General features: G+C 45.6%; 1 protein-coding gene across 2 annotated transcripts in view; it reads right to left on the bottom strand.

The window, feature by feature from the left end:
* Positions 1-23,676, bottom strand: part of IL21R (interleukin 21 receptor) — a 35,771-nt gene extending 12,095 nt beyond the window's left edge. The window contains exons 1-4 of one of the 2 annotated variants that reach the window (XM_038539989.1): positions 23,407-23,544; positions 21,527-21,671; positions 2,619-2,682; positions 133-235 (exon numbers count right to left, since the gene is read on the bottom strand). In XM_038539989.1, coding sequence (XP_038395917.1) covers positions 133-235; positions 2,619-2,667 — 152 coding nt within the window. In that variant the 5' untranslated portion in view covers positions 2,668-2,682; positions 21,527-21,671; positions 23,407-23,544. Of the gene's footprint in view, positions 1-132; positions 236-2,618; positions 2,683-21,526; positions 21,672-23,406 lie in introns of both variants that reach the window. The other variant, XM_038539990.1, reaches the window with a different exon arrangement.
* Positions 23,677-25,011: the final 1,335 nt, after the last annotated feature.

Below are 25,011 nucleotides of genomic sequence, written 5' to 3' on the forward strand. Positions count from 1 at the left end.
GCTAAACTGTCTGCCGGGCACCTCGAAGGTCCAACGCGGTCTGTGGCCTTCTGTGGTTGGTCCTGCTTTGCCCCAGCCCCCCAGCGGCCACCCTGAGCAGCATCCCAGGGCTGGTGAGGGCCAGCCACTTACCAGGTGAGGGTGAGGTTGCTGGGGTGGACGGTCCCTGTCTCCAGGGTGCAGGTGACTGTCTGGAAGTAATCGGTGTAGCAGACGAGGTCTAGGCAACCCCAGGCTGGAAGATGAGGGGAGAGAGAGGCCGTGGTGGGGGGCTGGCCAGAGGCTTCGTGGTGCCTCACCCCTTCCCCTCCTCGGGGGCTGGAGGGTGAGAGGAGGCAGGGGTTCCAGGGCCAGGCCGAGTTTGGCAACCCAGGGGCAGCTAAGATGTGGGCTCGGGGAAGGGTGTCCCTGCCACCTGGGAATTCCTGGTGTGACCCCCATGTTTCAAGGCTGGCTACAGAGACAGGACACTATGAATGTGAAATCTAAGGAACTAAGCGGGTCCCCACCTCAGCACTCTCCCCCCACCAAAGCCAGCATGTGACCACCAGCTCTGCGTCCCTCCTGACCAGTGTCCCCCTTGGTGGCAGGTCCTGAACTCCCCAGCTGCAGGGTGAATCTGCACCCCCCCCCCCCCCCAGGGATTCAAGAAGCCATCAGAGGCACCGCTGAAAATGCCCCAAGCCCTGACAAGGCTGGGGCCCTCTGCTTCACAGCAGCTGGCCGAGCCAGGACACGGACCTCAGGGAGGCCAGAAGTGCATGGAGGGAGTAAGAAAACATCCCTAAACCAAGAAGCCCTCTAAAACTTTTGCTGAAAAATCTGTATTAGTGTACTGGCCAGCACCACTACCGCCAGGTGACACCGGGAGTGCTCACTCAGGCCATTATGTTGGGAGACTTAATGCCCTCCCACCCTCAACATTAATGCTTTCTGTTGTTCTAGAAGTAGGGGGTGCAACCATAAATCTAAGTTTGTGTCAATGTTCGACAAAATAAGTTTAACAAGTTTTAGCTTCATTTTGTTCTGTAAGATCAGGTACCAACGCTGAGATTTCTCCCCCACTCCCCTTCAACTATTTACCAGAAATCTGTTCCCCTTTTTAAGTGAAGTCATCCTTAGTGGCTTTTTCCTATTTTCTCCTGACTAATGAAGATCCAAGCGGTGGTGCTGTGTTCCCTTCCTGTGCCTCACTTTAGGTCAGAAGCTGGATTCAGAACCAAGAGGACCATTGCTGGAAATGTCCTTAGCCGGCTGCCGCCACCGTTTTATAGACAAGAACCTGGAGGCTCTGAGCCTGGGCCACACCTCCGGTCACTCTGGGGCTGGGCTCCTGAGACTCTCACCCAGGAAAGGAAAATCTCAGCTGTGCTACTCGTTGACATCCGTGCGCACAGCAAACACCACTAATCCATCACGGCACTCCCTCCTTTGGGGGACCCTCAGAATCCTCCTCAACACAGGTCTCCCTGCAGCCACCACCAAGGAATCTGAGTTGTGGCAATGAGTCCTGCGCTAGGAGGAGGCTTCCCCCGGGGGGAACTGGTCTCCCTGGAGGGAGATACACAGGTGACAGCATGCAGGTGGGGACCCTGCACAGGGCGCTCCCTCAATACCAGCGGCAGCGCAAGGTGGCTAAGCCGGGGGGATGAAGCAGGTTTGGGATTCCAGCTCCGCCACTGCCTGGCTGTGGGTCCGTGGCCTGTCCCTTACCCTTCCTGAGCCGTGGTGTCCTCAAGTGAGCACCCGGCGTCACTGCGGCACGGGCCACACGGGGCCATGGGGGTCGCGGAGTGAGTGACGCTCAGCGCCCTGTGCAGCAGGGGCTTGTTGTCTGTGCCCGCGGGGGTGGCGCCCTGGAGGGTGACCCAGGACCGAGTGCTGGCCGCGCAGAAGGGGAAAATAAAAGAGCCAGACATCTGCTTCCTGAAGAAGCTATTTGAGGCTCTGGGCCTTTCGGTAAAAACCAGAGAGAACTGCAGAGTCAGCAGAGCAGCGGCCGAGGGACCCCTGCTCCCAGTGCAACCCCCATGAGCTTGTGTGCTGCGTCCGGCCTCCTCCGGGAAGGCTTCCCAGGCCTCTGAGCCCTGGCTGGGCACCCTAGTCCAACGCCTGGCCTTTCCCAGCTGGGGCTTCTAACTTCATCCTCTGGTGCCCTGGGGGCGCCTTCCAAGGTTTGGCTACTTTTGTCTCCCTCTCCCCCCCCCCCCCCCCCCCCCAGGGCCTGCTGGGGATTCTGTGATTGTTGACAAACATCTCCTAGGAGAGTCATTGCACAAAGAGAAATTGAGGTTAGACCAAAGGCAGGACTTCCTCCCTCTGAGGGCTGGGAGCCAGGCCAGGCCGAGAGCTGTGGAAATGGAGGTTCCAGTCTCGTCCCCGCAGTGAGTGAGCCGTGAAGCCCCCAGCTCGTGGTCTGGTCCACGTGGGACTCACATGAGCCACTGCTGGCTAACGGGGCTCCCGGGTGGGACGGGTTCTAGTTGATGGGGCACTGGCCAGTCCAGCCCACGTGCACAGAGGCTGCAGCCCCCCGCCCTGCGGGCCCTGGCCCTGACCCAGAGCCTGCAGGCCAGCCTGGCCTCCTCCCCGCCCGCAGACCTGGGGCAGCTACTCACCTCCCTGGAGCATCAGCAGGAACAGAGCGGCCGCCCCGCCACACAGCATGCTGACTCTCGGGTCCTGGAAGACACGCGCAGGGAGAGGGGAGACCCGGGCCTCCGAACAGCCTCCCCTCTGGTCCTCTCCCTCCCTTGGAAGACTTGCCTCAAATTCTTGGAAAAACAAGAGTTGGAGCCCTTGGATGCTCCCAAGGATTCCTGCCCCTTAGAAATGGCTGATTTTCCCCTGGACCCTGTTTCTCCCACCTTCTTCCTGTCTCCTAACACAGTCCCAAATAAGAGGTGAATTTGTTTGTTTATTTATTCATGAGAGACACAGAAAGAGAAGCAGAGACACAGGCAGAGGGAGAAGAAGGCTCCCTGCGGGGGAGCCTGATGTGGGACTTGATCCTGATGTGGGACTTGATCCCGGGACCCTGGGATCACGCCCTGAGCTGAAGGCAGTAGCTCAACCACTGAGCCACCAGGTGGCCTGAGAGGTGAGTTTAAAGAGGGAGGAGCTAGCTGCTCTCCTGTCCCTGGAAGCCTGTGGATGTAGAGCTGTGCATGAGACGAAACATGGGCATTTACCCATCTGAAAAAAAAGGAGAGAGGCAAGGAGGCAGGGAGGGGAAGCTGGTATGGAAAGTGGTATTTGAGAAGCAGAGATCTTGAGTCCTTTCCACAAAACACCTGTGTTGACGTTAGCCTGGCAGACTGGCTTCTTATTGAATAACAGATCCAAGGTTAGCCCACAATGAAGACCCCATGAATACTAAGGTTAGCCCGATATCTGGCCCAGGTTAGTGAGCGCACTGGAAAGCATATGGGGAGCCCCGGCGGGACCCCGTGGAGGCGAGCCTGACTTCCTGATCTGGATGAGATGCAGGAGAGGCCTCTTTGGAGAAGAGCACGGACCTACCGGGGAGGAACAGATGCTGGTGCCTTTGGCAAAGGTGTGACCCACCAGGGTGGCCACACCAGACTCTTGTTGGCACTTTGCCCACTGTACCCCAGTTCTGTGTCTGCTTGGGGGAGGTGCCACTTAGAGGGGGGGTATCCAACTCCCCAGGCCCAGGAGCCCCACCCTGGTTACAGACTGGCTCCTGGTTACAGGATTGGAACTGGAACTGGAGCCTAAGGGAATGACCCATGCAGGAATCAAGTCACAGGCATGGCTTCTCCCAGACACCGTCCCTGAGCCCACAGTGGGAAGACCCCCACAACATACACACACCTGGGTTCCCCCAGACCCTACTGTGGCCACACTGAGAGCTCCCTCTGAGTTCCCAAACAAGTCACCAAGGAAGCAGTGGTGAAGCACACCCAGAGTTCTGATCACCAGCTGTGTTGCTCTGGGCCCATCACTTCCCCTCTCTGAGCCCCGTGGAGATGGTAAACCCTGCTTCCCAGATTTTTGTGAGAGTTCAAGGAAGCATTTTGCAGAAAACCCTGAGCATAGCCCCTGACACATAAACACTCAACAAAGAGCTGTGATGGATAGAGAATTTAGAGCACCAGAAATAGAGGGGCCCCAGAATCATCTAGCCAAGAGGTCCCTAAATTTCTCACTTCCAAAATGTTGGCCATATTTGTAGATCATGGTGTACTATTATTTATTTAATGTTTTCTATAAATAAGCTCATTAAAAAAACCTACCTCTGGGGCAGCCTGGGTGGCTCACCAGTTTAGCGCAGCCTTTGGCCCAGGGCCTGATCCTGGAGACCCAGGATCGAGTCCCACATCGGGCTCCCTGCATGGAGCCTGCGTCTCCCTCTGCCTATGTCCCTCCCTCTCTCTCTCTCTCTCTGTGTGTGTGTGTGTGTGTGTCTCATAAATAAATGAATAAAATCTTTAAAAAAAATAAAAAGATCTAACTCCACTCTCATTCCAAGCAATAGTATCTATACTGTGTATTTTTTTCCCAATACACCTTAAAATGAGTAACATCACTACTAAAATAATGTTGGGGCAAAAACCTTTTAAATTGACTTTAAGGAACACTGATCTTGCCTGGCCTCAGCCCTGGAGGAGCCCTGTTATCACACTTCGAGGATTCACTTCCTGTCACAAGAGGTGGGGTTCATATCTGCCCCTCACTGGCATGTCCACACCTCTGCCCCCAGCCCCAGTACAAGGCCTGGCATAGCTCTATCTGTGTCACTCCCCCGAAGCTCCATCTGGACCACAGGATAAAGCACCACCTCCCTTGCCCAGATTCAAAGCTCTCCACCCCTCCAAACTCCTCAGCTCTGCACAGATGACACGCAGGTGCCTGATGATAGAAGGGATGCAACTGCTACTTCTGTCTGCCTGGCACCTCTTCCTCTCTTATGAAGAGCTTCTCCAACTGGAGCTGTCCCTGTGTGGTCTGTGTGGAGAGGACTAGAACCTCAGTTCCACAGGTGGGCACCTGACTCAGCCTTGGCCAAGACAGCACCCCACCAGCCTGGCCACATGGAATGGATCAGGGATGGACATCAACCCAAGCAAAGTGAGTGAGAGCAGTCTGGGGATTTTCCCTAAAACTCCAGTAAAGAGGGACTTTTTTGGCTGCCTGCTGGAAGCTAGTAGCCATCTTTGTCACCATTTAGGGAGAGCCTGCCTGAGATTTTCTCGAAAGTTGAAAAATACAGACCCAGAATCCCCATGGCATTATTCGAGGACCTGGATCCAGCCGTATCTGATGTCCACACCTGGACGTTTCATTTACATGAGCCAAAAACCAAAACTAAAACAAACACCCACTTTATTTTGCTCAACCATGTGAACTACGTTTCTGTTGCTTGCCATCAAAGATACCTGATACAGTGGAATGGAGCCAAGGGCCCAGAATTGGAAGCCAGAGTAACTTGGAGCAATAATAGCTTTTTTTTTCTGGTATTTCCTCTCTCTGACATTGGTTATCACTTCTAAAATGGGGACAGTCCTGCCCACTGCACCTGTCAGTTATGAAGGGTCAGTGGAAAGCAGATGTGACAGTGCTCTGCGAACCGGAAAGTGCTATACGAGGGTGCTGGGTTCTTGCAGTTACTGGCCAGCTGCTCTGAATTACTCAGCATCCCCTTAGCACCTGAGGCCCTGTCATGCCTCTCTGCCTTTGCATGAGGCAAATTCTTGTGCTGAGTCTTCCCCTTGAACACCTTCCCCCCTCCCATCCCTCTTAATCAGTCTTCACAATCTCTTGCTCTACCCTTGCATCCATGAAGCCACGGTGGAATGTTCCAGAATTTCTGCCACTTACTGCCTTCAAGGTTTTTACTCATGCTATTATCTACTTGCTATTTATCGTTACCTTGCCTCCCAGGTTTGCTCCCATAAACATGTCTCAAAAGAAAAGATACAACCAACAGGGAACTAGTATGAAACAGAAAGACTGTGTACATCACAATGGTTAATTGTAGACTCGGGGCCAACCTGCCTCAGCTCAAATCCCGACACTGCCATTTCCAGGCTGTGTGACCTCAGGGAAATTTACTTAAACTTCCTGGGCCTCAGAGTCCCCTTCTGTAAAATGGACGTACTAGTAATAGTGCCCACCTCAGGGGGTCTTTGGGAAAAGTAAATTAGTCAGTATGTGTAAAGCACTGAGAACAGTGCCCAACATAATTGTAGATGTTATGTGTTTCTTAAACAAAAACGATTGGTTAACTTTAAAATGAAATAAAAGGCAACAGAAGACAATAATCGAATTTGAATAAGATGCTATCTCCCACATACAACTGGGAAGTTGGCAAATCCAGTTTGCCTTTCTTTAAAAGGGGGATTAAAGAGTATCAAGTGTTTAAGGCAAATGAATACCAAACTGAGATTCTCACTGGCATTAGAGGATTGAAAGAAGGTTGAAAAAGGTCGAACTCTTTCATTAGGGGGTGCAGAGATATTTAACACTGTCTAAAATAAGCCACTCAATTCAGGGAACAGCACCCTTGAATGGTAAAGACACCGAGCCGGAACTCCTCCCCGTCCCATTGCTCTCCCTGCCCTGAATCTGTCCCTTTGTGGGTCTTCACATTATGGCTGATTCCTGAGGGCAACAGCACTTTCTCCCCAGGTGCACACCAAACCACCAGATGTTTTTTCTGAGTGAAGGGCAGGGTAATTTTCCTAAGGGCCTACCTGCTATGGGACCTCCTGTGGCAGCACCTACCTCTACAATCTCCTACAGAGGAGTGAAGAGCACCTGGCTTAGAGTCTTCCTGGTCCCAGTTGTGTATCCCTGGGCAAGTTCCTAACACTTCTGGTTCTCTATGTTCTCATCTATATAATGGGGGTCATGATTCTTTGCTGCAGATTTGTTAGAAGCACCAAATACATCATTGTATGTAAAGCGCTCCAACACAGTCCTGGATGGAATGGAGCTGTCCAGAGGTATTTATCTGCCAGGCTCCGGTGCCAAGGAATGATCTTAGGTGTTGCGGTAGTTCAGACTAAAAGCCAAATTTCAGGAGATTCTTGGGAAGTGAAGAAGCTTGGAGCTCTGAAGTCAGATTAAAGTGGGTGATACGTAGAACATAAAGTACTTAACTCACAGCCAACAAAGAAATGCAAATTAAAACCACAATGACATGCCATTTTAATTTTACTCGATTGGCAAAAACTAAAAGTCTGACAATATCACATGTTGCTGAAGACATAATGTAATGGGAACTCTCATTCATGGCTGATGGAAATGTAAATTAGTGGTCTGGGAAATAGTTTGACATGGTCTAATAAATTTGAGCAGGTGTTTGTATTAAGACGTAGCCATTTTACTCCTACATACACTACTGATGAAACTCTGGCATGTATGTACAAGAAGCATACACAGCATTGATTTTAATAGTAAAAATTGGAAACAACCTAAATATCCATCAACAAGGGAATGGAAAGATCAATTGTGATGTAATCACTCAATGTGAAAATGAATCATAGTTTCACACAGCAAATGACTCTCACAAACAAAATAGTGAAAATAAAATAAGAATACATGCATAGTAATACCATCTATGTCACACTTAACACTGTGTAAAACAGCTCTAGATATTGTTTAGGTGAACATACATGTGTCCTGGAAATACAGAGAAACTTAAAGGGATGATAAAAAATATCGAACTTTGAATAGAGTAGAAAAGGAGGGGATGTGTCAGGTGTTTCAACAGTTTGGTGAAACTGAGCAAAGCTACCATGGGTGTTGATTATATTATTCAAAATATAATAATATATATTTAAATATTTTTTATATGACCAAACTATTTCATAAAATTTTAAATGTCAATTAATCTTATGTTTGTAAAATAAAATGTGAAGGGGGATTTCCACCTCTGGCTATGGTGCAGTAGCTGGTATCAGACTGAAACCCCTACTAGTAGTTGAAAACTACTAAGTAGGGAAAAAAAAAACAGAGGGTATGAGAGAGCAATAAAGTTAGATAGTATTTTAGAAGCCAAGGTTCCAGAGAAAAGAAAATGTACTGAAATTCTGCATGCAATTTCCCCTCAAATCATGTGTCAAGTCATTGCAAACGAGTCCCATACCAAGAAACCTAGCAGAAAGAATCTGGCAATGGGCTTAAAAACTAAAGAGATTTTGGTTGTTTCACAGCAGTGAGGGAAGAATCAGAGTTCAAGCCCTGGCAAGAAAACTAGGCCCTGGTAAATACCCAGGTATTTAGGAAAGGATGTACCTTGGGAATAAGGAAAAATCAGAAACATTTTAGCCATAAATGCATCAAGATGATCTGCCTATTTGCTATATGTTTGCTAAAAGAAAATCAGAACCTATCTGGAAAAAGTTAGCTTCACCCAGGGCTTCTATATTTTTCATGCACAATGTTGAGCATTCAATTAAATTGACAAGGCACACCAGAAAACAGAATCTAATGACCAAAAATCAAGAGTAAAATAGACACATGGGTGATTCAGAAAGTGGTGTTACGTAACATGATTTAAAAATACTCAGATGACTATGTTGAAGAATTCCACCAGAAGTATGGAATCTATTTAAAAGTAGAAACTCTAAAACTAAAAAATTCAATAATCGAAATATGTAAGAAATGAATGGATTTAGCAATGGATTTGTAACATTAAAAGAGAGGATTGCTGAGCTGGAATAGAAAATACTCAGATTAAAGCATACAAAGGAAAAAAAATGTTTAAAAATGCAGAAAAGAGGGACACCTGGGTGGCTCAGTGGTTGAGCACCTGCCTTCAGCTCAGGGTATGATCCTGGAGTGCCAGGATCGAGTCCCCCACCAGGCTCCCCACAGGGAACCTGCTTCTCCCTCTGCCTATATCTCTACCTTTCTCTGTGTGTCTCTCATGAATAAATAAATAAATAAATAAATAAATAAATAAAATCTTATAAAAATATAAAGAAATAAAAATACAGAAAAGAGCAAAAAAATATATATATATTATATATTATATATAATATATTATATATATTATATATAATATTTTATATATAAAAATATATATATATATATTAGGACATAGGGGAGAGAGATCAATTCAAAAGCAATAACAGAAGTATTGCTTAAGAATTTTTCAAAACCAGAAAAATATATTAATCCACAGATTCAAGAAGTCCTACAAACCTAAGAAAGACAAATACAACAAAAAGCAACGCACACACCTACACACATCATAGAAAAACTATTTTAAAAATTAAAGTAAGATTATACTTAAAAGCCAACTTAGAATTTTATATCCAGAAAAAATATCCCTCAAAAAATAAGGCAAACTCAATATGAAAACAGATCTACTAAAATTCCACAGTTAACATTATACACAGAAAGATTTTCCTTTAAGATCATAAACAAGACAAAGATGTCCACTCTCATTTTTATTAAACATTGTACTAGAGGTTCTAGCCAAAACAATTCATCAAGAAAAAGAAATAAAAGTCATCCTGATTGGAAAGGAAGAAGTAAAGCATTTCTGTTCGCAGATGATATGATCTTGTATATACATTCTAAAGAATCCACACCAAAAAGCCAAACTGAAACAAAACAAACAAACAAACAAACAAACAAAAACTATTAGGCCTAATAAGTGAGTTTAGCAAGGTTGTAGGGTGCAAGATGAATATGCAAAATCAATTGTATCTTTGTACAATAATGAACAGTCTGAATGTGTAATTAAGAAAGCAATTTCTTTTACCATAATATCAAAAAGAATAAAATAAATAAAATAGAATAATAAAATAAAATAGAAATTTAACAAAAGTGTAAGACACACACACTGAAAATTACTAAACATTATTGAAAGAATGATAGAAGGCCCAAATAAATGGAAGCCTATCCCATGGGTTCATGGATTGGAAGACCCAATATTGTCGTCTTCCCCAAATGATCTACAGATTCAAAGTAATCCCTATCAAAAGGCCAGCTGGCTCTTTTCCAGAAGTTAAAAAGCTGATCCTAAAATTCAAATGGAGATGTAAGAGGCCAGAATAGACAAGTATCTTGAAAAAGAAGAACAAACTTGAAGGACTCAGATTTCTCCATTTCAAAGCCTACTTCAAAGCTACACTAATCAACACAGTGTGATACTAACCTATGTATAGATCAATGAAATCAAATTCAAAGTCCAGGAAGAAACTTATACATTTATGTTAAATTGATATTTGATAAGGGTGCCAAGATAATTTGATGGAGGGGAGATTGTCTTTAAAACAAATGGTGCTGGGACAATTGGATATCCACATGAAACAGAATGGAATTGGACTCCTATCTCACACACAAAAGTTAACTCAAAATGGCTCAAAGACCTAGCTGTGAGAGGTAGAAACATTAAACTTTAAAAATAAAACACAGATCGAACTCTTTGTGACCTTACATCACACAGTAGATATCTTATATAGGACACCAAAAGCACAGGTACCAAAGAAAAATATAGATACACTGGATCAATTTCAAAATTTAAAACTTTTGTACACATCAAAAGACATTACCAAGAAAGTGAAAAGGCAATATACAGAATAAGTAAAAATATTTTAAATTGTATATTTGTAAGGGGTCTAGTATCAGAATATATGAAGAATTATTACAACTCAAGATCTAAAAGACAACCCAATTTTTAAATGTGCAAAATACTTGAATAGAAATTTCTCCAAAGAAGTTACACTAATGAATGACCAATGAACACATGGGAAGGTGCTATCATCATTACTCATAGAGAAATGCAGACAAAGATCACTTCAAACTTACTAGATGACTATTTTAAAAACGAAAAATTAAAAGTGGTTGAAAATGTAGAGTTCTGGAGTCCTTATATATTGCTGATTGGAATGTGAAATGGTGCATTTGCTATGGGAAATAGTTTTGCAGTTTCCCAAAAAGTTAATACAGTGTTATCACATGACCAAGCAATTTGATTCATAGGTATACAGTGAAAATAATTCAAAATATATGTCCATTAAAAAAGCACCTCTGCGTGTGAAAATTCATAACAGCATTAATCATAATAGCCCCAAACTGGAAGCAGCCCAATATCCACCAATTGAAAGGACAAAACATAGAGTATCCATAGAAAAGAATATTATTCAGCCATCAGATTAGTTTAAGTACTGATATATGCTTCAACACAGATGAATCTTAAAAATTTATGCTAAGGTAAAGAAGCCAGACACAAAATCTACATATTGTATGCCTCCATTTATATGAAAATGTTCTGCAGTTAACAGTGGTGATGGTTGCACAACTTTGTAAATATACTAAAAACCACTTAGCTGTATACTTTTAAAAGGTGAATTGGATGGTATGTAAATTAGATCTTAATTATAATTTTTAAAGTAAAAGCGAAATAAGGATATTTTTCAAAAAGAAAAGAAAAGAGAAGAAAAAACCTGAGAGAATTTGTTACTAGACTACATCAAAAGATATATTAAAGTGAGTCTTTTGGGCAAAAGAAAAATAACACCAGATGAGAAGCAAGGTAATATAGGAAGGAATAAAAAGCAATAGAGAATATTATAAATGTAAAATAATAATAATTGCTTAAAATAATAATAAGGATGATGTCTTACGAAATTTAAAGCATATGCAAAATTAAAATACCTTACCATGACACCCCAAAAGTAAAAAGGAATGAATAAAGTTAAAGGTCACTGTATTGTCTGGGAAATTATAAATATAAGGTAGACTCAATATAAGTCTACCAATATAGGATAGACTAAAAAAAAATTAAGTATGCACATTGTATGAGGTCCCTGGGTGGCTCAGCGGTTTAGTGCCTGCCTTCAGCCCAGGGTGTGATCCTGTAGTCCTGGGATCGAGTTCCACATCAGGCTCCCTGCATGGAGTCTGCTTCTCCCTCTGCCTATATCTCTGCTTCTCTCTCTCTCTCTCACTCTCTCTCTCTCTCTTTGTGTTTCTCATGAATAAATAAATAAAATCTTTTAAAAAAGTATCCATATTGTAATCTCAAGGAAAGCGCTAAAAGAATTAAAAAAGAAAATATAACAGATAGGAAACAGAATGATAATTCTTAAAATTTTACTCTTCAAAAAAGGAAACAAGAAAAAAGAAAGAAATAATAGACAAAAGGAAAACAAATAGTAAGATGGTAGACTTAACCTCAAACACATCAGTACTTTTGTCAAATGTAAGTGAACTAAACACTGGAATAAAAGACATAGCTTTGTATCACCAAAACTTGACATTAAAAGAAAGTAAAATTAGAGATCAATCTCTCCCATAAATATACATACAAAGATCCTAAACAAAATATTAACAAATCAAATGTAATAATATATACAAAAATAGATAGACATCATTATCACATGAGGTTTATTTCAGGAATACAGGGTTAGGTTGGCATTTGTAATCAGTAATCTATTTCATCACATTAACAAATTAAAAAAGAAACTTATATGATAATTTAATAGGTTCAGAAAACACATTTCATAAACTGTAACTCCCATTCACAATCTTTAAAACACTCTCAGAAAACCAGAAATAGAAGTAATCTTCTTTGATCTGATAAAAAGCACACACATACACATGCACACAATATGCACAATTAACATTATCCATAATGGTCAAATACTGAATGCTACAGCAACACTATTATCCTGAAGGCAGGAAAAAGACAAGAATGTCTTATACTGGAGGTCTTAGTCAATGCAATAAGGCAAGAAAAACAAATAAATTTATAAAGATTAGAAAATTATAAGGATTGGAATGATATAAGGATTGAGCACCTAGAAAATTCCAGAAACTTAACAAACTATTAGAATAATAATTGTTAAGCAAGGACGCTGAATACGAGACCAATATAAAAAGTCTATTGTATTTCTGAAGATCAACAAAATTGACAAACCCTCAGCTAGACTAAAAAAATAAGAGAAGATTCAAATAATCAAAGTCAGAAAAGAGAAGACACAACTGATGCCACAGAAATAAAGTGATTATAAAGAATAATTATACATCAACAAACTCAATAATGGAGAAGAAATGGATAAATGTCTAGAAACATATGACCTAACAACACTGATTTTGAAGAAATAGAAAATCTGAACATATTTATAGTGAGCAAATTGATTCGATAAGACCAGATGACTTCACTGGTGAATTCTACCAAATGTTTAAAGATGAATTAATGCCAATCCTCCTCAAACCCTTCCAGAAAAGCTGAAGATAAGAGAACATTTCCAAACTCATTTTATGAGGGCACCATTACCCTGATACCAAAACCAGACAATGAAAACTCCAAACCAATATTCCTGGTGAGTACTGATGCAAAAATCCTTGACAAGACACTAATAAACTGAATCCAACAGCACATTAAAATGATTATACACCATGACCAAGTGGGATTTGTCCCTGGGATACAAGGATGGTTCAGTATCCAAAAATATACCACATCAACAGACCAAAGACACACACACACACACACACACACACACACACAAATCATGTGATCCTTTCAATGGATGCAGAAAAGGCACTTGACAAAATTCAACATCTTTTCATGATAAAGACATTTAGCAAACTAGAAATAGAAGGAAATCACCTCAACACAATAAAGATCATATATAAAAGCCTACAGCTAACCTCTTACTCATTGGTAAGAAACAGATAGCTTTTCCTTTAAGATCAGGAATGAAGCAAAAGTGCCCACTCCCACCACTTCTATCTAACATAGTACTATACATCCTAGTCATAGAAATTAGGCAATAAAAAAATTAGTAAAAGGCAGTCAAATTGGAAAGGAAGAAGTAATATTATCTCTGTTCAAAGCTGACATGATTTTATATGGAGAAAACCCTAAAGATTACATACACACACACACACACACAACTATTAGGCTAATAAACTCAGCAAAGTAGAATGATATAAAATCGACAAAATTAGTTGCATTTTTACATGTTAACAATGAACAATTCCAAAGGGAATTAAAATAATATCATTTATAATAGCATCACAAAGAATAAAATACTTAGGAATAAACTTAACCAAGGAAATGAAAGACTTACACTCTGAAAACTACAAAACATTGCTAAAAGAAATTAAAAGAAGGCACAAGTAAATGGAAAGACATCCCATGTTCATGAATTGGAACACTTAATATTATTAAGATGTAAAAAGCAATCTGCACATTCAATGTAGTCTCTGTCAGGATCTCAATGGCATTTTGTTTTTGCAGAAATAGGAGAAAACCATACTAAAATTCATATGGAATCTCAAAGGACTCTGAATAACCAAAGAAATCTTTGACAATGAGAAACAAAGCTACAAGCCTCACATTTCCTAATTTCAAGACACATTATCCTGCTACAGTAATCACAGTAGGCATTGACATAAAGACAGACATATAGATATTGGCACAAAGACAGACAGAGTGGGTATTGGCATAAAAACAGGCATAGAGACCAATGGAACAAAATAGAGAGCCCAGTAATAAATCTTTGCATACTTGGTTAGTGAAGAAAGGACAGTCTCTTCAACAGATGGTGTTGGGACACCTGGATATGAACATGCAAAAAAGTGGGCATGGACTCTTACATCATACACAAAAATTAACTTAAAATGGATTCAAGATGTAAATATAAGACTTGAAACTATAAGACTTCTAGAAGAAAACATAAGGGAAAAGTTCAGAACATTGGGCTTGGCAATTCTTTCTTGGATATGACACCAAAAGCACAGACAATAAAGCAACCATCGACAGAGTTACATTAAGACCCTCTGCACAGCATAGGAACCAATCAATAGGGTAAAAGACAACCTACAAAATGATAGGAAATCTTTGCAAACCTATACTTTGCAAACCTATACTGAATATATTCAGTAGATATGAAGAACTCCTGCAATTCTGTAACAAAATGAAACAAATAGCAATAGAGTATAACAAAAAAAACAACAACAATAGAATGTAACAAATTCTTCAGTTGACTGAAGAATAGGTAAAGGAGAGCCCAGCTGTCCATGGACAAATGAGTAGATGAAGAAGATGTGATTTATATATATATGTATATTTCATTCCTTTTGATGGGTGAGTAATATTCCATGATGTGGATGGACTGGAGGGTATTAGGCTCAACAAAGTAAGTCAATCAGAAAGAAAATTATCATTATGATTTTACTCATATGTGGAATTTAAGAAACAAAACAGTTGAACATAGAGAAAGGGAAGGAAAAATAAAATAAGACAAAATCAGAGAGAGACAAACCACAAGAGGCTCTGAACTATAGGAAACAAACTGAGGGTTACTGGAACAGAGGTAGGTTGGGGGAGGGGTAATTGGGTGATGGGCATTAAGGAGAGCACTTGATAAAATGAGCACTGGGTGTTATATGCAACTGATAAATCACTAAACTCTACCCCTGAAACTAATAATATACTATGTGTTAATTAATTGATTAAATTAAAATTAAAATAAATAGATTAAAAAATAGGTAAAGGTCTTGAAAGCGGCCAATAAGTATGTGAAAAGACACTCAACATCACTAATCATTAGGAAAATGCAAATCAAAACCACAATGAGCTATTACTTCACACCTATGAGGATAGATATTGTATTGGTGAGAATGTAGAAAAACTGTACCCACTATACACTATTTGTGGAATTACTAAATGGTGCAGACACAATAGGAGACAGTATAGAGCTTCCTCAAAAAAATGAAAAGAGGGCAGCCCGGGTGGCTCAGCAGTTTAACGCCGCCTTTGGCCCAGGGTGTGTTCCTGGAGACCCGGGATCGAGTCCCACATCGGGCTCCTGGCATGGAGCCTGCTTCTCCCTCTGCCTGTGTCTCTGTCCCTCTCTCTCTCCCTGTGTGTCTCATGGATAAATAAATAAAATCTTTAAACAAAAAAGTAAAAAGAGAACTACCATGTTATCCAGGGATGCTAGATGTTGGGTAGATATCCAAGAGAATTGAAAACAGGATCTCAAAGATATTTGCACACCAGCGTTCACTGCAGCATGTCACAACTGTCGAGATTGTAAGCAACCTACACTCACCAGCCGATGAATGAATAAAGAAAATCCGGCACATACATACAGTAGAATGTTATTTAGCCTTAAAAAGAAAGAATGCTACAACATGAATGAACTTCGAGGACTTTATGCTAAGTGAAATAAGCCAATCACTAAAAGACAAATACTGTATGATTCCACTTACATGACATATCTGAAGTCATCAAACTCACAGAAACAGAAAGTAGAATGGTGGTTTTTCAGAGGATAGAGGGAGGGGGTAATGAGTTGTTCAATGGGTATGAAATTTCAGTTGTGAAAGTTTCAGAGATTGGCAGTACAGCAACATGCACATGCTTAACAATACTGTACTGTTCTACATTGTCCTTAGGAAGCTTGTTAAGAGAAGAAAGTACTATCTGCTAGTTTATGAAGTCCACAGCTCGAATGCTGTGCCTTGAACTCATGAGATTAGCAGATGAAGGGGTCTATAGACATTATAAAAGCAAAGGTTGGAAGACCCCAACTGGTAGTCAGTTGAGGTGAACTGGGTTTGGCAGCTATTTCTTCCTATATCTAGAACTTGAGCTTGAAAAGGTGTGTTAACAAAGTTAATAAACCGTGAAGAAAATCTGTTGTATTTCTATATACCAAGAACAAAGATGAAATTTTAAAAATTATACAATTTGTATTAGCATAAAAAATCAAATACTCTAAAGAACTCTAATGAAAGATGCACCTCTACACAGAAACCTACAAGATACCAGTAAGGTAAATGTTTAAAGAGACAAATAAATGGAGGAACATACATGTTCATGAATTAGAAAATTTCATATTTTAAAGATGTTTGTTCTCCCCAAATAGAACTAAAGTTTCAGTGAAATCTCAAGCTTCAAGCAAATTCCCAGCAGGATTTCCTTTGGTGGAAATTGACAAGCTAGTGTGAAGATTTATATAGAATTGCAAAGAACCGAGAAGAGTTTAGACAATCATGAAGAAGAATATGGTACTGTTGCAAGGAAAAATCAACTGGCCAATGGAAAAGAACAGAGGCCAGAAATAGACTCACGATTATAGTTACTTGATTTTCAACAAAGACACAACTGCAAAGTCATGAGGAAAGCATGATTTTTAAAAAATGACAGTAGGATAGTCATACAGGAAAAAAATAAATCTTGACCCTCCACTTCACATCACACATAAACTCCAGATATTTTGTAGACCTAGTGTCAGAAGTAAAACAATAAAACTTCTAGAAGAAAACAGAAGATAATCTTTTCACGACCTTAGGGCAGACAACACTTCCTAAACAGCGCACAGAAAGCTTGAGCTATAAAGAAAAAGACTGATAAATTGAACCTTATTAAAATTAAGAATTTTTGTTCACCAAAGATTTCATTAAGAGGATGGAAAAGAAACTGAAATGAGAAGAGATTATATCTGTATCTCTATATCTATACCTGTATGTTTCTTTTATACAATTATATACAATTCTTATATTTTATATAGTTACATATAATGTAATACATGTAATATATATAAAATTATAAAATAGATGCTATTTTAAAAAATATTTTATTTATTATTTATTCATGAGAGACACAGAGAGACACAGGCAGAAGGAGAAGCAGGCTCCCTGCGGGGAGCCCAATGTGGGACTTGATCCCAGGACCCTGGGATCACGCCCTGGGCCGAAGGCAGATGCTCAACCACTGAGCCATCCAGGTGCCCCTAAAATATGTTATGCATGTAATTCATATATATATGTAAGATATAGATATCCAGCATGTATAAAGAACTCCTACAAAACAACAATAAACAACACAATACTCAATTTTGAAAAAAAGGTCAAAAGGCTTATTTATTAAAGAGACATTTCACCAAAGACATCCAAATGGCCAATAAGGATAGTAAAAGGTGCTTAAAACCATGACTCATCAAGAAAAATGCAAATTTACATCTCTGTGTGATACCACAACACATCACCCCAGAAAGGCTAAGAGGAAAAAGACAATTCTGTGCTCATAAAGGACACAGAGTAATCCAAACTCTCCATCCCTGCTCAGTGTTCTGGTGTGTGTGCCATTTGGTAAAACCACTTTGGAACAATTCTGCTGAAGAGAATCCCACCTCCAGGCTGCGCATCAAAAAGAAACACAAACATCTGTACACAATCAGATGTGGGCCGGGGCATTCAGGGCATCATTGTTTACAACCACCCCAAACTGGAAAGAACCCAAGCTTTGGTCACCCTGGGTCTTCTTTCCCTCACTGATGATTCAGGAACAGATTGCTGAGTGTGTGGCGGGTCAGCCGGCACCTCCAGTGGGGCTGGGGCTGGGGCTGGGGCGGGGACTGGGGCTTGAAAGTGAAAGGTAAGGGAGGAGTGCGGTAAGAGCAAAATGGCCCGTTTCCCATAGGGACCCAAAAGAAATGAGGTGGGTGAAGAGGGACTCCCCAGCCGTGCCAGAAACAAGAGCCAACAGGTCGCCAGAAGGGGAAGTGTCAAGACTGAGGGACTTCCCGAAAGGGAACACAGGAGAAGGGGCTCCCAGTTCATCCCTGGTCTTTAAGGACTTCTGTCCACCTGCCCTCCTGCCGGCCTCTCCCCAGCGTCCAGCTGGGCCACCTCTGCCCAGTCTGTGCTGCAGCTGTGGCTTCCCGTGGCCCCCCAGAAAAGACCCCAAAGTCCTTGCCCGGTATTCAAGACATTTCAGGATCTGCTCCCCAGCACTCCCTCTGGCCCCTGGTACCCATCGTGGGCTCCAGGTAGACCAGGTTCCCGACAGCTTCCCCAGCGTCCCCCGTTCACCCCGCTTCCACACCTTAGCACGTGTTCTTTCAGCCACCAGAAGTCGCCACGGTCCGTGGCAGCCTGTCAGCCTCCCACTCGTGAATTAGAAAAATTCAGGTTTGAAATCCAGTTCAAATGTGGCCTCCTCTGTCAATCTTCAAACCTCTCCAAAGCGCATGAGTCACTCTTTCCTCCGGGGTCCATCCCTCCACCAGAGCACACACTGCTCAGGGTGCTTTCAGTGACATTTTGAGCAACAGTCCGGCGGGGACCGTGTGTGTCTTGGTTACCGCTGAATCGCCAGCGGTTATAACCAGTGCCTGACACCCAGAGGATGCTCACCACCTTTTAAAAAAAAATTTTTTTTTTGATGCTCATCACTTTTGTTCCATGATAAAAATAAAAGGGAATACATTCTATCATAATGGGCTTTGAAGCCTACCCCCAACGTTAAAACCCACATGGACTATACACCCTAAAATTAAATGTTATTCTTTTTGACTCCTCTTTATGAAATTTGGTGAATTGAGGATCTCAATGTGCCTGACAAGGATTAAAAGCTCCAGCACTCCAAATTCACTCCAAATTCCCCCCACCCCCACCCCAGGGCCTTTGCACATGCCATTCCCTCTGTCCAGCACAGTTTTTCTCCTGCTTCTTTGCTTCCTCATCCTCCGGTTTTAACTTTTATGTCACCCCTTCAAAGGGGCCATTGTCACCGTCTCATATGGGTGTCCCCTGCTGTTCTCTGGCCCACACATCTCTTTGTTTCCTTCCTCATGGGTGTAATATTAGAATTAGTTTAGTAAGTGTTTCTGTTTTTGGGTTTATGACCTGTCTCCGTCATGGAGCATAAGCTCCCAGAAGCTGGGAAATTCTCCGTTTTGTTTACAAAAGAAAGTATCTCTAGCACGTGGAGTGGGGTCTGGAGCACAGCAGGTGCTCAACAAGTAGCTGGGGCAATGGCGAATGAACAAACAAGGTGAAGAATTGCTGTGTCCAGTCATACAAAGAGCAGACCCGCAGGCAGCCCCCCGAGAGATCTCAGTTTCCCCATCAGCTCCATCACAGCCCCCAGGAACTTCCTTCCACCCCAAGCAACACCCTTGGCTCCCAGGCTCTGAGCAGTCATGACTCCTGTCATCAGATTAGCAACAAAGAACTTTCAGAGAGGGACAGTGGGCTGCCCAGGGCCACACAGAAACTTCTCAGCCAAGCAGAGCTCTCGGGCTGGGGGACAACCAGCCTGGCAGCCCTAGATCAGAAAGGAGCCTCTGCCGGTAACCCTTAGAGGACCCTTAGGCATATCTCTTCCTTTGTTTGGAGCTCAGTCTTCCTCGCCTATAGAATGCGGTGATGCCCTGGCCGGGCTGAGGGAGTGTGAGGCAGGCACATCGTGGGTGTACGGGGAACATGAGTTGCTTTTTACAAGTGTTTTTTTTTTTTCCTGCCAGTGGCAAGGGGTAGGTTGTGGGTGTCTGCGCCCAGGTGTGCCAGGACCTTGGGGTCACAGCTTAGTCAGTAGGAGCTGAACACGAGAGCAAGGTCCTATCCCAACCTCAGCCGGTGACACCTGTCTGTGTCTCCCTCCCAGGCGGGCTGGGATCCTCGCCCACGAAGCCTGTCCTAGCCCCGAACAGGCTTTCCCTATGACACTTCTCTCAGCCTGAGCAACCTCTCCAAGCGGAGAAGCATGCTCCACTCCCGGCAACGGCTCCCTGCCTGTGCCTTCTCTATCTGCCCTGCGATCTCCACCGTGCTGGGCAATCTCGTCCAGCCTGTGTCACCCCTCTCAGCTCCTATAGCCACCCCTCCCTCCTGCCCCCTTTCCTCCAGACCAGGACAGGCTGGGTGGAAGGCAGAGAAAGAACGGATACTTGCAGCTGCCAGGCAAGTGGCTGGGACAGGGCTGGTGGCCGGCCCTCTAACTGCCCCCCACCCTGCGCAGCAGGACCCCACCAGCCTGCCTTCACCCTGGCCAAAGTATGCTGAGTGTTATGGATTGTACTGGAGAAGCTCTGCAGGTCCTGGTCCCCATCTACATCCTTAAACCTTCTCGGCATTTGAGAAAGAGAAGCCCAGAGGGGCCCAACACCCTGCCTATGGTCACCCAGTGAGGAAGGACCAGAGCCTGAGCAGGGAGCCAGGTTGGTGTCCTTGCCCCACCTCTCTGGGGAACCACTAAGGTGGCCAGACCCTTCCTGGGGGCTGTGGGGACCAGCAGGTTGGGCACTGGAGGGTATCAGTGGGGCCCCTGCCTGCAGCCTGGGGAATATTCTCAGGATGTTTCAGAAGTTCCAAGTTTACTCAGATCTTGCATATGAGCTGTCGTAAAAAGTCCCTTTGGCCCTGCGCCAGGGCAAGGAGTGGAGGCGGGGGCACCTGTGAGCCGGAGGGTGGGGTGAGGTCCCGCTCTGCTCCCTCTGGCCCCTCCCGCACATTTCAGGGTGCACTAGAGGGCAAAGTCTGGAGAGGCGGGCGGGCGAGGAAGGGGCTGTGAGAGCAGAAGACCCTCCTCCCTGGGGTGTTTCTTCCTCCTGTCCTCACGGCTGCCTCCAGCTCAGGCCCCTTCCCCTCCTCCCTGCGCCATCCGCGCCCCCTGAATCCCCAGGACCTGGGACAGTGCCTGCTGCACAGCACATGCTCAAAGACACACCTGGAGAATAAAGCCTTGAAATGGATGTTACAGATGGGGAAAGGGAGGTTGAGGGGGGGCCACGTGGCTTACCCCAGGTCACGCAGGTACCACGGGGTGCAGCTGGGTGTCTGCTCCGTCCTGGCTGATGCCAAAGCCCCGTACCCCCCACGCGGCACAGGGGCCTCCCAGCCGTCCCTCCGGCCTGCGGGGACTCCGAAGGCACTGGCTCTCCTCCCTGGAATCACAGTTGCCCTCTTCCTTTTATCCATTTATTTATTAGGCTCCAGGGACAGAAGTGGGGCCTCCCAAAGCCTCTGATGTCCCACCTCTTCCACCGGCCTCCCCCCACCCCACTGCCCACGAGCCTTTTAGGTCTCCAGCCCTCAGCCCTCGCTGGGCAGGTGGGGAGGCCAGGGCTCAGCCTCCGTCTCGTTCACCCCACCTCTCCCGGCCCTGGAGTTCATTCTCCTCCTAACACTAGTTTGGTTTAGCTTCCTCCCCTGTGGGGCTGTCTGCTGAGGATCCAGACACCCTGTCAGGTGTGGAGTGCGCCAGACCAGAGCTTCCGCTGAGCTCACCAAAGGGAGCAGGTAATCCGGGGAGCAGGTAACCTGGGAGCAGGTAACTACGGCCACAGGTGACCTGGGATCCTCAACCATCTTGTCTGTGAAATGGGCTGAATGAGGCTCCCGGCCTCACCTGTGACATTGTGGGAGACCCTCGGGTGCCAACAGCGGGCTGAGCCCTGGCGCTGGGAGGACCAGCACGACAGAGGCCGAGGGAGGGAGGACCTCAGGTTCTCCCTGCACCCTCTTCCACTCTTGGAACTCCAGCCCTTCTCTGCCGTAGGCTCCCAGGTTCCTCACAGTTACGAGCCGCCTTCCTGGGCAGGTCTCCAGCCCGCAGTTTTCATATTTTTCCTCCCTCCAATCCTCACAACTAGTCCCACGAAGATGGAACTGCCTTCATCCTCATTTTACAGAGGAGAAAACAGACTCCACGAGGCTGGACGCAGCACAGAGACACGCTCACGCTCACCCAGCTAGGGAGTCGCATGGCTGGCTTTTGAACCCGCCAGGTTTTCCCCACTTCACCATGTGCTTCTAAAACCCCCACGCTTTCCCCCAGGGGAAGGCAGATGTCCTTCCAGGAGCAGCCCCTGACGTTTTAATGCCGCCTGCCCTGGATCCGCTGCTCCGGCTCCAAGTCCGGCGTCCCCACCGGAGGCCTTCAGTCACCTGGCTGCTTGGCCAGGAAAGTGCCTGCTCCTCCCCCCTTTCTGCGTGTCAAAATTCAACCCATGCTTCCAGGCTCAGCCTCCCCCAGTCCCCTCGCTCCCCTCGCCTCCAGGGGGCCCATGCCCTGGGCTTTCGTGAGGAGACAGTGTGGAGGACAGGACCAGCCTCGAGTCACCTGCCCCCCCTGCTACACACTGGTGAGTCACCTTGGGAAAATCACTCTACCTCTCAGAGCCAGCCCCCATTCTTTCTCTGTGAAATGGGTAGAGCAAGCCGTTTTGAGGGGTTAGATGACCTAGAGAAGCTAAAACACGGAACCTGGCACAAAATCTCTTCCCCTCCTCCTCCAAAATAGCCCCCCTGGAAGTGCCACACCATCACATGGTGTCGCCCGTGCCCACTCTGCCCTGTTCAGGAGTCCAGAACCACAGTGACTAAGGTGTTGGGCTTGGGCTGGGCTGGGCTTTCTTTCCCCAACCCTTGCCTTTTGGAGGCTGGTTTGCACAGCCAGCTCCTGGGGTCATCTCAGCCATGCCCCTGCCTCCCGGCTTCCGGCAGACCCGCAGAGAGACAGTGTGGTCATCCTGAGCTGCGCTGAACAGGAGACTCCAGCCCCAACTCTGCTGCTCTCACGGTCTCAGCTATGACGAGGGCGCGAAACCCCTCGATGTCCTCCCACTCTGGCAAAGAAGGTGCCAGGCTCCCTCGGAGAAGAGTGTCTGGAGCCGTTACCTGCTGTTCCAGCTTCTCCCTCAGAAATCCATTCTGTTTGCTCCGGGCAATCCAGTGGGCTCCCAGGGGGTGGTAGCGAGGCTCAGCTTGGCGTGGGGAGCAGGAGTTAGAGGGAACAGGCAGGGCTAGGGGGTGGGGATCCACAGCCTGCCCCGAGTCACCAGCAAGACAAGCAGACAACCTGTCAGCCCGATGGATGGCAGCCGGGCTCCCAGCAGGCGGAACACAGAGGGAGCCAGCTGTGGGGCACAGGCAACGGACGGTCACATCCCAGAGAGGTCACCCACGGACAGAAGGTAGGGACTGGGGTGGGGACCAATCGGCTGCACCAGGAAGGGGACACACAGCAGACAAGACAGAGGAAATCAAGCAGAGAGGCAGGTGGCCAGCCAGGCAGACGCGCAGAGAGACAGGCAGGCAGGCAGGCAGGCAGACAGCCAGACAGACAGACAGCTGTGCAGCTGTCAGGCACACTCAGGAAGAAGCAGGCAAACAGTCAGACCGGAGCCCGCGGGTCACTCGGCACAGTGTGGCTGCCACCCAGGCCCCTCAGGCCGCGTGTGCCTGGTGGGGAGGAAGAGGAGGATGTGGTGAGCAGCTCCCCACAGGCCCCACCCACAGGGCTGCCGGCCCCTCCCCTGAGGAGTGAGAAAGAGGTGGGAGGGGGCCGGGCCGCCGCAGAGCCCTCCGATCACCAAAGGTCACCTGCTAGAAAGACATTTGGGGCCATCAGGGTGAGATCAGCCTCTTGTGGATGGCTGACATCATCCCCCCAGGCCTGGTGGCTGTGACCTTGGAGGCTGGCAGGGCTCACAGATGTGGACAGCAAGGCTCTGAGGGGTCCAGGGGTGGTGTGAGTGACCCATGGGGCCCGGTGGTCCTGAGAGGCCAACTCTCAGTTCAGAGAGAAGACCAAGGGCCCAGGGCCAGAGACTCGCCAGGGTCCCACGCTTCCCTCACGCACACTGCCTGCCTGGCCCAGGAGGGGTCTGAGTTCGGAATCCTCTCCCAGACTCCTCTGACCCTGCTCCCTTTGAATCTAGCTTCCTGCTCCACCACTGCAGGGAGCAGGACCCTGTCTCCACACCCTTGAGAAGACAGTCCCTTGGGCAGGTGACAACACCTCTCTGAATGCCTCATTTTGCCCGTCAAGTGGGCCGCCTGGCCAACCGAGAGAGGGTGGCCACCATTATGAACACATGGGAACTCAGGAAAAAAATAGAGAAAAGAAATTTTCAAGAGAGTTTCCATCTTGCTGATGAGCCAGAGGGATCCCGTGAAAGGGTCAGCTGTCTCTCTCTCTCTCACAGATGTTTGAGAAATCAGGAGAGAGAACTCAGCAACCTCATGCCCAGCAGCCTCAGAGGGAGGGCAAGAGAAGTTAACTACCATCACTACTGTCACTATTTTTTTTTAAGATTATTTATTTATTTATTCATGACAGAGAGAGAGAGAGAAAGAGGCAGAGATACGCAGAGGGAGAAGCAGCCTCCATGCAGGGAGCCTGACGTGGGACTCGATCCCAGGTCCCCAGGACCACACCCTGGGCTGAAGGCAGCACCAAACTGTTGGGCCACCGGAGCTGCCCACTATCTTGCATTTTTA

This window comes from Canis lupus, chromosome 6 (genome assembly GCF_011100685.1).
Source record: "Canis lupus familiaris isolate Mischka breed German Shepherd chromosome 6, alternate assembly UU_Cfam_GSD_1.0, whole genome shotgun sequence".
Lineage (NCBI taxonomy): Eukaryota > Metazoa > Chordata > Mammalia > Carnivora > Canidae > Canis > Canis lupus.